Source organism: Meles meles, chromosome 13 (assembly GCF_922984935.1).
Source record: "Meles meles chromosome 13, mMelMel3.1 paternal haplotype, whole genome shotgun sequence".
Taxonomy (NCBI): Eukaryota; Metazoa; Chordata; class Mammalia; order Carnivora; family Mustelidae; genus Meles; species Meles meles.
The window spans coordinates 56,766,429-56,779,569 of record NC_060078.1 but is presented as its reverse complement, the minus strand read 5'-3'; the positions used below and the strand labels follow the sequence as shown (position 1 = coordinate 56,779,569).

The 13,141-nt window shown below is 51.9% G+C and overlaps 1 protein-coding gene across 1 annotated transcript in view; it reads left to right on the top strand.

Moving 5' to 3' along the window:
- Positions 1-13,141, top strand: part of SLIT1 (slit guidance ligand 1) — a 164,771-nt gene that overhangs the window by 15,668 nt on the left and 135,962 nt on the right. Inside the window, exons 2-3 of the mRNA XM_046027075.1 lie at positions 7,896-7,967; positions 10,015-10,086. Coding sequence (XP_045883031.1) covers positions 7,896-7,967; positions 10,015-10,086 — 144 coding nt within the window. The remainder of the gene's footprint in view (positions 1-7,895; positions 7,968-10,014; positions 10,087-13,141) is intronic.

Below are 13,141 nucleotides of genomic sequence, written 5' to 3'. Positions count from 1 at the left end.
AACGGATGTTTCCATCAAAGTCCCGAAGGACGGTTGGGGTCAGTCAGGTGTGTGTGTTGGTGGGCAGGTGAGCAGGAGAAGACTGTTCTGGGCAGTTCTGGGCTGAGAGAGCAGCATGGGCAAAGGCTCTGTGGCAGGAGTGCTGGTGTGTAGAAGGAGGTGGAGGAGCGGAGCTGCCGAAAGCTTGGGGGCTGGTATTTTCCTGTGAGAGCTACTGGGGAAAAATCTGTGTTTTAACCTTGAGCTGTGTGAGAAGTCACTGGGAACACAACAGTGTCCTCTGTGTGTGGAGCTTTTCTTGGCGGATGTCCATTTGGGGAGAGCATTTTCTTTTTAATTAAAAAGAAAAAATTATTTTTTAAATTTAAATATTTATTTATTTAAATATTTTTTTTTTATTTGTTACTTTAAAAATATTTTATTTTTAAGTAATCTCTACACCCAGCATGGGGCTCGAACACACAACCCTGAGATCAAGGGCTGCATGCTCTACTGAGCCGGCCAGGTGCCTCCAGATTTATTTATTTTTAAGTCAAAATGTAATTGATATACAGTGATGGATTAGTTTGAGGTGTACAACATAATGATTCGATGAGGGAGAGCATTTCCCTCCGTTTGTTCCTTCCTTCCTTCCTTCTAGTAGGCGCCACGCCCACAGTAGAACCCAACATGGGGTTTGAGCTCATGACACTGAGATCCAGACCTGAGCTGAGATCAAAAGTCAGAGGCTTAACCAACAGAGCCACCCAGGTGCCCCAACAGAGAACATTCCTTAATTAGTGTATCTCTTTGCTTTGGGGGGCAGGGAAGCTCGGAAAAACCCTCAGCTTATGCTGTTTGGAATATGTCTATTTTAATGCAAGTCTGTTCATGGTTTCAAGGACTACATCCTGCTACCTCTCTGAGGTGCCATGTACTGTGTTAGACCCTGAGGATACAATAGTGAGAAGAAACCAACACAGTCCGTGTCCTCTGCAGGGGTGGAGAGAGCAGTCAAGGAAGCCCCCAGACCCATATGAAATGCCCTCTGGCTCCTGCTGCCGGGGAGAGGCTGGGGTGTTCTGCAGGTCTGTGATAGGGAGTTTGACCTGCTGGAAGGAAGCGTTGGGATCAGGAAAGAGGAAGGAGTGTTCTAGGCAGAGGGGATGGCCGTTCAAAGGCCCTGCGACAGGAGGGAGTGAATCAGAATGGGGGCATGTGGGGCAGGCCACATGGGGCTTGTAGTTCTCCGTAAGAAGATTTTTGTCTCAATTCCAAGAGCAATGGGGATTCATTGAAGGGCTTAAGTGGGGAGTGACACGGTTAGATCTGCACCTTGAAAGGAGCCCTCTGGCTGTGGCTAGAAGATCAGATTGGAGGGGAGCCAGGGGGAATGTGGGATACCCAGGGGGGGTGGCTCTACGGGACTCCAGACCCACGGGCATGGGCGTGCAGCTGGGTGGCCTGCAGGCCGGGGTGTTCAACCTGCCGTCCGGGGGCCCTGGCTGGGTAGGGAAATTCTCCCTCCCCTCTGATCTCCCTTCTGACTCTGCAGGTGCTCCTTGCCTCGGATTTGGCCAGTGTAGGATTTCAAAGGACAGAGCCGAGGTGTACAGTTCCCCAGCCCAGAGGCCTGTCTCAGCCCCAGTCAGAGCTGCGTGTTTATTTTCTTGGAATCTGGCAGGAAGGGATTTGGAGGGTGGCCTGAGCCTCCCCGCTGCCATTGGAGACTTGGGGCGCTGTGGGAAGGTTCCAGTCCCTTAGGGAACTGGTGTTAGAAGTGATGGAGCTCTAGGGCAAGAAGGGCTCGTGAGGGGGGCACCTGGGTGGCTCAGTGGGTTAAAGCCTCTGCCTTTCGCTCAGGTCATGATCCCAGAGTCCTGGGATGGAGCCCCACATCGGGGTCTCTGCTTGGCAGGGAGCCTGCTTCCTCCTCTCTCTCTGCCTGCCTCTCTGCCTACTTATGATCTCTCTCTGTCAAATAAATACATAAAATCTTTTAAAAAAAATAAAAAATTAAAAAAAATCTTAAAAAAAAAAAAAAAGGGCTCGTGAGGCCCATGGGACCCCTAGAACACACTGTGAGTGACTCAGGCCATTTATTCCTGCAGCTCTAGGAGCTCTGAGGGGTTCTTTCAGTGTATCCCCTAACACCCAGGTGCTGGGGATCAGATTTTTGTTTCCTGACAGGATTCAAGAAATCCTTGTGTGCTTTTGTTTTTATCTTGGTTACTTGGCTTCAGAGAATTTTCTCCAAAATCTTCCACCACAGAGGTTTTTCCTTCAGGTTAGGACCACACAGAAGCTGATAGAAATCAGGGCCATCTGCCACTAGGTTGTATTTTCTCCAGGGAGAGAAAGATGGAGGAACACTCCTCACTTTTGGAAGAGAGAGAACTGTCTTAGGCCATCTTCCCTAGGTTTTCCCATCCCAGGACCTGCAGGCCACCGGCTGCTGCCGGCCCCTCCCTGCTCAGTGGGGCCCGGCCTGTCCAGCACCAGCACGAGCTCAGCCTGGGTCACCACCCTCCCGGTGGAGCCATGTCCTTGAGGAAAACCGCTAGAGCAGGAGTAGTAAACTAATCTCAGTACGTAACACTCATGTGGAGAGCCTTGTGTGGGCTTGTGTGTACCAGGCATTGGTCTCAGTGTTTTAGACGTACGAAGTCATGGGGATGCCTGGGAGGCTCAACTGGTTAATCAGCTGACTCTTGGTTTCGGCTCGGGTCATGATTTCGGGGCCTTGAGATCAAGCCCTGTGTGGGGCTCCAGGCTCAGCGGGGGAGACTGCTTGAGGTTCTCTCTCCCCCTCCCTCTGCCTGCCCCTCTCTAAAATAAATAAATAAATCTTTAAAAAGGGAAAAAGAACGTAATATTAAGTCATTTACACCTCACCACACCTCTAAGAGGTGGGTACTGTCATTGTCCTCATTGTACAAATGGGGAAACCGAGGCACAGAGCATTTAAGCTAAAAGCTAGTGATGGTGGAGCAGGGATCTGAAGCCGGACAGTTTGGTTCCAAAGCCACTAAGAACACACATGATGCAGCTGGCTGGGGACCCCTGATATTGTTGTTTAAGCAGAGCACAGGGCCTTAGAACAGGGCCCCAGGATTTCCTACCCAAAGCCTCCAAGTTGTTTCTCATGAGCACTTGGGGTGAGGGGTGGGCTTGAAAGTGTCGTTGGCAGGAGGCATCACGATGGTCGGGGGGTGGGGGGAAAGAACATGGAACCATACCGGCCTGGGTTTGTTCCTAGTTAGCTGTGTGGCTCTGGGCAATGGCTTCATCAGTTCTGTGCCTTAGTTTCCTCCTCAGCAAGGCAGAGAGAACACAACTCGACTCACTGTGAGGGTGAGGGGGGAGTGAGGTGAAGCGTGCTTGGAGTTGGGCTCAGAGCCTGCACCCGGTGGGTGCCCAGTTGGGAGGAGTGGCGGATATGGGCTCCCGCGACAAGAGAGGAGGAGCCTGGGGAGCTCTGGATCAGGGTTCTTCCTGGAAACCACGCCTTGGGACGCCCCCTGGAGGCTCACCCTACTTGGCTGCTCTGGCTGCGAAGGTCTTAAGGTGACAGCAGCTTCTCCCAGCTTCTTTTTTCCCCCCCGGGTGGCTTGCTGGAGAGAGTGTCTCCACGGCAACACTCAAGGACCACCTGTTGGAGGAATTAGGCGTCGGAGAAAAATGACCTCCTTGCCTCATTCCAGCGGCCTCTGCTGAAGGTTTGAGGGGAAGAGGTCGGTCCAAGTTGGAAACGTGATCCTGGTTGGGGGGCTGCCCTGCTGATGGGGCAAGGGTGGGCTGCCCAGGGGAGGTCATTCTCTGGGCCCAAGTGGCTGCCTCCCAGGCTGCCTCCAGAGGGCGCTCCCCTGAGAGGAGGCGCTGAGCTTCAGCTTAGAGACCCAGCCTGATGGGGAGAGGTGGGGGCTGGATGGGCTTGGGTGTCTGTGGACATTCTTGTTCGGAAGCAGCAGGGCCTCCTTAGAGAGAGGCTGTATTTGCCGCATTGTTCGCCTGCCTGTCCCAGGTCTTCTCTTGCATGGGGAGTGGAGTGGGGAGCAGGAAGTGAGGAGGAGGGCAGGGAGCCACCTGACTGGGCTGAAGAACAGATCTGGGGTCTGAGCAGTGGGGCCTGTGCCAAAGGGTAAGAAGAGAGGCATGTGACTACGGTGTCACCAGAAGTCCGTGTGAACCTCGTGGGAATTCCATGGTGAGGGATTCCTGATTTCCATGTTGGGCCCTGCCTTGTTCAGACAAGTCTTAACATTTTTGTTTGCCTCAGTTTTGCTGCCTGTGAAATGAACAATTATTGAAGTCAATTGTCTTATAAACTGTGCTTGGCCCAAGAAAGAATGAGCCAGTTACTGTCAAACTCATTAGCTTTTTCATGACTTTTGGCTGTGTAATACCATATCGAGGGATATAGTCCTCCCGTATGCCAATTAAGCTTTGCAAAGTGTTGTTTATAATTGAATGATATCAAAACAGCCCAGGTGTCCTGTAGCCAGGGTTCAGGGAATGCCCCAGTAATGTGATATATGCGAATGCAGGGTTAACTGATGGCCGTTCAAAAATCATCAGTGGGGAACGAACAGGGCATAACATTGTGGAAGGAGTCCGTACCATGTATGTCTCACTCATCCCTGTATCTTCAGAACCTTGCAAAATGTTTTGCAAACAGTAAGTCTTCAATCAATATTTATTAAATTATTTCAACTATATAAAGATTGTGTGCAAAGAAAACAGGCTTGGATGAAACTATTCCAGAATGCTAACAGGGCTTCATTCCGGGTGATGAATTTATGTGTGATTTGAATTTTTTTCCTTATTATTCAGAAAACTGAAACAAATTAAACAATGTGCATGTATTACTCTTACTTTTATTTTTATTTATGTATTTTACTAGAGAGAGAGCATGCATGGGTGGGGAAGGGGCAGAGGGTAAGGGGAGAAAGAACCCCAAGCAGGCTCCATGCCCAGTACAGAGCCTGAAAGGAGGCCTGATCCCAGGCCCTCAAGATCCTGACCTGAGCCAAAATCAAAAGCCAGACACCCAACCAACTGAGCCACCCAGGTGCTCTGTATTACTCTTATTTTTAAATGCAATAACTTGAATATTATGGTGGCTTATAAAAATACTGATTAATTTTAAAAATTCAAGCAAGGGCTCCTGGGTGGCTCAGATGGTTGGGCATCTGCCTTCGGCTCGGATTGTGATCTTGGGGTCCTGGGATCGGGCCCCGTGTTGGGTTCCCTGCTCAGCAGGGAGTCTGCTTCTCCCTCTCCCTCTGCCTCTCCCCCTTCGCTCAGGTGCTCCCTCTTTCTTTCTTTCAAATGAATCAATAAAATCTTTTAAAAATTTCAAGCAGTACGGAAAAGCATAAAAAGGAAATTCAAACCACCATTTAGCAATTTTAGGCATTACTGTGTGGCAAACAGCCCCCGGGGAGCTTGCTCTGTTCCCAGACCAGGATGGACACGCATGTCGATTTTTCCTGAGTGGGCTCATAGAATACAAGCTGGCTCGTGGCCCTTTCGCCACAGACTGTATCGTGGACATCTTTCCCTGTTAGTACAAGATGATTTGTGGCATTTTAAACGACTGCATAGTGTCTGGTTTCTCAGATGTCCTGGAAGGTCCATTAAACGTTGCTCTGGTGACGTCCATTTAAGCTGAACATTCTTGTTCTTGTCATCAGTGCCGATGTGTCGTTATAATAAAAAAATTAAAACAACTAAAAATTCCGTGTGGTTCTGGGTTTGGGGAAGAAGGTTTCATCAGGATGGCCCAAGGAAACCGGCCCTGCTTGCAGAGGGAACCCGTCTGAAGGGTTTGTTGGTGATGTTCTTGAAGCTTGAAGCGTGGTTGTCAGCAGAAGGAGCAGGTTGGGGTGCAGCGTGGGTGAGGCTCACAGGTGGCGCTTTCAGGAAAGAATACTTCATTCAAGAGAAAAGAGCCTCACGTTGGAAAGATCCTCTCTTGGGCGCCTGGGTGGCTCAGTCGGTTAAGCATGGGCCTTCAGCTGAGGTCACAATCCCAGGGTCCTGGATGGAGTCCCGCATCGGGCTCCCTGCTCTACGGGGAGTCTGCTTCTCCCTCTGCCCCTCCTCTTACTTGTTCTTCCATCTCGATCTCTTTCTCTCAAATAAGTAAATAAAATCTTTAAAACAAAACAGAAAAAAAAGAAAGAAAGAAAGAGAAGAGCCTGTCTGACATGGAGAAGGCCTCCTCACAGGATTTAGGGTGGGAAGTGGCTCAGCCTGGAGCTCTCATCAAGGGCCCCGTCGCCTTGGAGAGGGCTCAATCCTCTCTCTTCAAACAGAGATCCTGTTTGAAAAGAGAGGCACAGGGAATAAGTTTTTCCAGCTGCTCCTCGGGATCAGAAGACAGGCTCAGGGGAAGGGCAGAGAGAGCGATGGGTGAATGTGTGTCCCGTGTGTCAGCGGCCCGGCCTGTTGGAAGAAGTGTGGGCCCTCGGATCAGACAGCTGTGTCCAGATCTCTGCTCTGTCGTGTCCCAGCTGGTGACCTCTGAAAGACAACTGACTGCTCTGAGGCACAATGTCCTCATCGGTAACATAGCTGCTGACACGACTTTCCAGCCCCTCATGACGGTGGCCCCAGAGCCCTGTGTCTGGAATGTGTGGAAACTAAAATATGGGGTTTGTAGTGGGTGCAACTTCTAGAACACCGTCTAGGCCCAACGTACTCCCCGAATGCTTACAGGAGAGGGATCTTGGTGTTTTTCAAAGCCGCTGGGATTTGGGTTGCGCGGGGCTCGTAAGTGAGGAAGCTGTGGGGGAACAGGGTGTGTGTGCGCACATGCGCGTTGGGATGGGGATGCTTAGGTTGTTGCCAAGACCCTGAGTGACTGTGAGGTGGTGAGAAAGAGGAGGAGGGGGCGTGGATGTGAACACGGAGCTGCCACAGGGAGACAGATCAGATGCGGAGGTGACAGCTGGGTGTGGGGCCAGGCCTGACAGAGACTCTGCTGTGTGTGGCTCAGTGGAAGAGCTTTCTGGGGAGTGCTGTAGCTGCCTCCTGGAAGGACCTGCTTATCTGAGGCTGCCCCAGCTCCCTGGGAAGAGAAGTGGCTTCCTTGGCCCTGCCATCCTTCCCCTTGATGGAGGACTGTCCTCATGGTGCCCTCCTGCCTGCGGGCCACCTTGACTCCCTGTCTTCCTCTGCTTGCTTTCTTAGGCCGCCTGTGATCTGTATTCTCCTGCCCCCAACCCTGCTTCCTGCAGCTCCCGACTCCCAGCCTGTCTCCTCACTCAGCCCCCAGATGTTGCGGGGTGTTTTCTCCTGGAATGTCCACTCCATCCCTCTCACTGGGCACATCTGCCTTGTCTTTTAGGCCTCAGCTTGAGCCCCACGTCCTCAGTCTCCTTAAAATGCATGGCCCACCCTGTGCCCTCCTGCTCAGACTCCGGACAGCTCTTAGGAGCCTTGGTGTCTGCAAGGGGGCCCGTTCCCGGCACAGGCCATGCACTTTACTGTTTAGGCCCCGTGCTAACCCAAGGAGACAGTCGCAATTATTACCCTCACTTTATAGATGGGGCATCTACCTGAATAACCTCCAGTTGCTGGTTTCCAAATTCTTCCCTGCAAGAATGTCTTGTCTCTCCAATCAGCCTGAGCTCTTTCTGGGCAAAAGCCATGACTTTGGCTCGCACAGCTCTCCCAGCAGCAATCCCGGGCCCTGTGCATTTCCCTGGCTGGGCTTGCGCTGCAAAGATGGGCCTTGGCTTGTTGGGCCTTGACATGGACTCGGGGGTCCCAGGGCTTGGCTGGGAAGCACCCAGCCCCACTGGTGAGAAGACAGGCTGGAGTTCCGTGGAAAGGGAGTGTGGAGCTGAGCCCTGGCCTGGGGGCCTGCCCCTGGCATCTCACCATTCCATTCTCCTTTCCTCCCCCAGGGAACTCAACGGGAACAACATCACTCGGATCCACAAGAACGACTTCGCGGGGCTCAAGCAGCTGCGAGTGCTGTGAGTATGGGGTGCTGCCCACGCTCCTTGCCTCCTTCCTGCTCTGCCCCAGGCAGCGGTCCTGGCTGTGGGTTGTAGGGCCCCTGCCTGTGGAGTCAGTCTTCAGATGCCCCGAGGGGTCTGGGGTGGAAGTGATGGAGAGGCCTGAGCCCCAACAGCCACCGCCTTGCACAGGGCTGAGGAGCTGGACGTGGTGTAGGCCCCAGCGGTCGCCACCTGGCAAGACCAGGGCCAGGCAGATGGGGCATCCTATCCTGGAATGAGGGAAGCCTGGGTGACTGTGAGGAAGCTTTAGGCCTCTGGCTTGGTCTGCTGGGGCCGTCCACACAAAAGACCGTAGACTGGGGGCTTAAACACAGAAATGTATTTTCTCGCAGTTCTTGAGGCTGGAAGTCTGAGATCAAGGCGCCATCCAGGCTATTCGTAGTGAGGCCTCTCTTCTGGGCCACCTTCTTGCTGTGTCCTCACGTGTGCACAGAGAGAGGTCTCTGGTGTCTCTTGCTCTTCTATGAGGATACCAGTCCTATCAGATTAGGGACCTACTGTTCTGACCTCATTAAACATAGATTACCTCCCTAGTCTCCATCTCCAAATCACACTGGGGGTTAGGGCCTCAGTGTGCAAATTTTGGGGGACGCATTTCAGTCCATGACCGTCTCCATAGTTCTTTTGACTCTGTGCCTCAGACAGACTCGCCAGTGAGGCTACAGTTCCCACTGACTCGAGAGGGTAAGTGAGTGGGGACAGTTGAGGACAGGGGTGGCTCTCCTCGGGTGTCTGACAGTGGCAGATATTGGAGGTGGCAGGTGTGGCTCTACTGGGATCAATAACCAGCAAAGGAGCCATCTGTAGAATTTCCCTTGTCGAGCTGGGCAGGGGTGAGGTGTGAGGAGAGGAAGGAGTGGATCCCTTCACCTCTCCCTGCTCTGTGGCTCTCAGACACATGCATGCATTCTGACACATTCTGTATCAGACAATCATAGGATCCTTACCCCCTACTCCCAGGGTAGTGCAAGGGTCCGGGGCCTCAATTCTTTGAGAACTATTTTTCAGCTCAGAGGGCCTTTGGTGGGGCTGGGGACTTTGTGTCTCTATCTTCTCTGGGGTCCTAGCTCTCGGTTGCTGGGCAGGGGTCTCTGCTGCTCCAGAACCCACTGACCCTTGACTCCTTCCCAATCTCCAGGAGTGTCTTCTGAGTCTGGGGAAACCCTCCTTCCCTCCTGGCATACCTCACCCACCTTGTCCTCCAGCCTGAGCTCCTCAACAGCTCAGGCTTCTGGAAACAAAGTGGAAGAAGAGAAGTGTGCGGTAACAGCTTCTGCCTCCTTCCCTAGGAGGGTGTGAGGTCCACATGGAACCTCAAGCCACCTGCTTAGGAGTGGATGGGGGGAAAGGCGGGAGAAAATTACACTCAAGCATCTCAGAAGGTACCACGCAACAAGCAAACCGCCTGCCAGGCGGATGTTCTGAGCTGTAGGGACGTACAGTCTCATGGAGCCAGGTGGCTGAATTGGCAGCAGATGAGGCCAGGCAGTGCAGGGGTGCAGGCAGAGGGGGTATTGTCTGCCAACTGAAGAGTGTGTTTGCTGCATGTGTGGGCTTTGCCCACTTGGCACAACCTCCCCTCCCTCTGCTATGGGCCCGTCCCCCTGCTCTGCCCCTTGGACAGGCGCCCTCTGGGCCAAACGAGGGCATGTGCCAGGAGCCCCAAGTCGCTCCTGCTGCCTGGGTTCCCGGCTTCCCGGAGCAAGTATGCCTTTGGAGCCATGGCCTGGCGCTCTGGTGCCCTGGTGCCCCGTGGCCCTGGTGGCTGCAGAGAGCTCTGCACAGGCTCAGGGGCTGGAAGTGTGTCTTGCTGTCAGGCTTGGGGGTGCTGAGGATACCTGTTGGGAATTTGCAAGGTTGGGGGGCAGTTCTGTTCACTCAGGCCGGGACCTGGGTCTGCGTGCGTCTGGGACCCTGCTCCCATTTCACTGCCTGCTGCCGGCTGCTACTGGGAGTCCCTGTCCAGCATCCTCTAGGTGTCCTTGTGTCTTTGCTTCCCCAGGCAGCTGATGGAGAACCAGATTGGAGTGGTGGAGCGGGGGGCTTTTGACGACATGAAGGAGCTGGAGCGGCTGTGAGTATCCGCGGGCGCAGGCTCAGGGCGGTGGGGTGGCGCTGAGGGGACCGAACAGCTGAGCCCAGCAGCGAGGACAGGGTGTGGGGAGAGGCTGGCACGACCCCCTCCACCCCACTGCCTCCTGCTGGCTGATGGGCGCCAGGGGCATCCACAGCCAGGGAAATGGACACTCTAAATGCAAGTCTCTTTGTTGTCTTTCCCTGATAATGCGTTATGGCAAAGACCCCACGCAGTACAGAGGAAGTGAAATTGCCTCCTATTATCTCAAAGCCCAGGCGTGACCACTGTCTGTGCTCCTGTGTATATGCGGTGGGGAAGAATGGGTATGCCAAGGGGACTGTTGGGAAGACCCAGTGGCCACCTGAGAAGCTGGGTCTTGGACGTTCGGGGCCACAGCACAGACACTGGAAGGTGATGTTTCTGACTTACATGGTTTCTCGAAACCCAGGGTTTTTGCATTTGAGAGTGGGTCTTATTTTTTTTTTTTACGATTTAAAAAATTTGTTTGACAGAGATCACAAGTAGGCGGAGAGGCAGGCAGAGAGAGAGGATGCTCCCTGCTGAGCAGAGAGCCTGATGCGGGGCTTGATCTCAGGACCCTGGGATCATGACCTGAGCCAAAGGCAGAGGCTTTAACCCACTGAGCCACCCAGGCACCCCGAGAGTGGGTCTTGATCAAGTTTTGCATTTCAGGTTGGCAAAAATGAAAAAAAAAAAAAAAAAAAAAAAAAAAGGATTGTGGTATGAATGAGGTGGGAGATGGACTTCCATTCTCCGGGGTCACATGTCTCACTGTTTTGCTTTGGTTTGGCTCTCAAGAGGTGTCAAGAGTCCTCGAGTTCATGCCCTCTGAACCAGAAAGTCCATTTTATTTTAAGGCAGTTATCAGAGATGCGGCTAAAAAATGTATATATCCGGGATATTTTTTGCACATCACTTAAATACAACAACAAAAAAATGGAGAAAGCCATTCTGGTGGAGACATAGGGTATCAAGTCACATTTTTGAAGAACGGTTAAGGCCACTGGAATGTGCTCACAATATAATATTAAATGAAAAAGGCAGGAAGTGATGTTTATGTAAATCACATCAACTTCTGTGTATATAGAACACAGGAGGAGAAAAGTAATTGGGAAGATTAACTCCCATTGCACTGAGTGGTGGGATATCAGGTAACTTTAATTTTACTCTTTGTGCTTATCGCTTTTATGGATTTTCGTACAATGAGTTTATAATTATAACTATAGCTACAGTTGATTGCCTTACTTTGTGCCAGGCACCAAGATAAGCTCTTTGCCCTACAATATCTCATTTAATCCTTAAAACAACGCTGTGGTCAGTGGTATTTTACAGAAGAGAAACAGAAGGGCACTGAAGTTAAGGCACTTGCATTATTAAGCGATTAAGAGGGGATTAGAACCCGGATCATTTTGCCTCCGAAGCCTGAGCTCTTAACGACTATGACCTAATACCTCACTTTTCTCTTTTACTTCAAAGAGAGTAGGGTATTAAACAAAGGGAGAAGACTATGGTTGTCGCCTTGCCTTCCTGCAGCCTGGAAGAAAATCAAGGCGTGTCTTTTACATTCTTCACCCAGGCCCCAGAGTGAGCAATAAGGGGCCTGCAGGGAGAATAGAGGACTGGTGCTGTTTGTTTTCTTCCAAAGGCTCAGGACAAAGTACATATTCTTGACCTGGCTGTGAGGCTGATTGGGACCCGGACCGAACCCCCCTCCCCCCACCCCGCAGCTCCGCTCTGGGTGCTGGAGTAGGAAATGTGGGCGGTGGGGGGGTGTCAACACCCGATGGGGGTGCCCGCCTCATGTCTGCTGCTGCCTCCGGGAGGGGGCAGGGCCCTCCTTTTTGAGTCAAGACTTGTCACTGCAGACTTTGTCTCTTCTGTCCTGCTCCTATTCCTTTCTTCCTGTGCGGGTGCCCCACAAGTTCCCAGAAGGTGGTTCTTCTTGAGGGGTGTGACTGCTGTGTCCTGGGGGGTGTGTGGCTCTCACCACAGCGGGCCGGCACCCTCTCCTCTGACTTGCTGGAGACCAGTGGTAGATCCATTAATCATACAAGTTGCATAAAGCGGGCAGTCGTAAACACCGCACATACTCTAAAACGTTCCCTTTTGAGCACAAACATAGAAGTGTGCATTTATCGACTCTCTTCCCCACCTTTTTTTTTTTTAATCCCCTCCTAAGGCTTTTCTTCTTAGTATGAGACTGGAGTTCTGTATTGCTTCTGTCACCTACACTACACACAAGTGATTTGCTTATGATTTTTTTTTTTTTTTTTGGTTTCTTTAAGGTAGAGGGAGATGTTTAAAAGGCCCTTAGAAGCTATCTGGGTTGAGAATTCCGAATTCCTTTTTTTTTTAAGATTTTATTTATTTATTTGAGAGAGAGGGAGAGCACAAGCGGGGGAGAGGGAGAAGCAGACTCCCTTCTGAGCAGGGGCTCAAACTCAGGACCCACAGATCATGACCTGAGCCGATGGCAGGTGCTTAATCGACTGAGCCGCCCAGGTGCCCCCAAGATTTTTTGTGACCCTCCTGTCCCTGGCCCAGTGTTTTACTTAATTCAACAGCCCTTCAACGAACAGCTTTTGGTTTATTGACTTTCTCCCAAAGCCTCCAATTTGGTTTTCCCAGAGATGATTCTTTCCACAAGAGTATTCTGTTCCCCTCTGTCACAGTTAATTACCTTGTAAAATTATAAGCGCCTCTGGTATAGGTAAGTTTGGGAACAGACATTCTGGTTTTTGCAAGCAGTTCCTGCAGGCCCGAGTACAGAGGTGGAAGTGTGCAGTCACGCTGGCCATGGGGGTGGGCGTGCCATGGACATGGAGGGGGAGTGATACGCTCAGCCGCCCTGCGCTGGCCGTGGGGGGCCGCTGTGAATTGTGGGGGAAAGGCGCTCTTTGGAACCCAGCTCTCGTACTTGGCCGTGACGAGGGTGAGTCACTCACCTCTGGGCATCCCAGCTTCCTCAGCTATCACAGAGATAGCTCAGTGGACTCGGTTAACATCCTGAGCATCTATTAAGAGCCAAGCC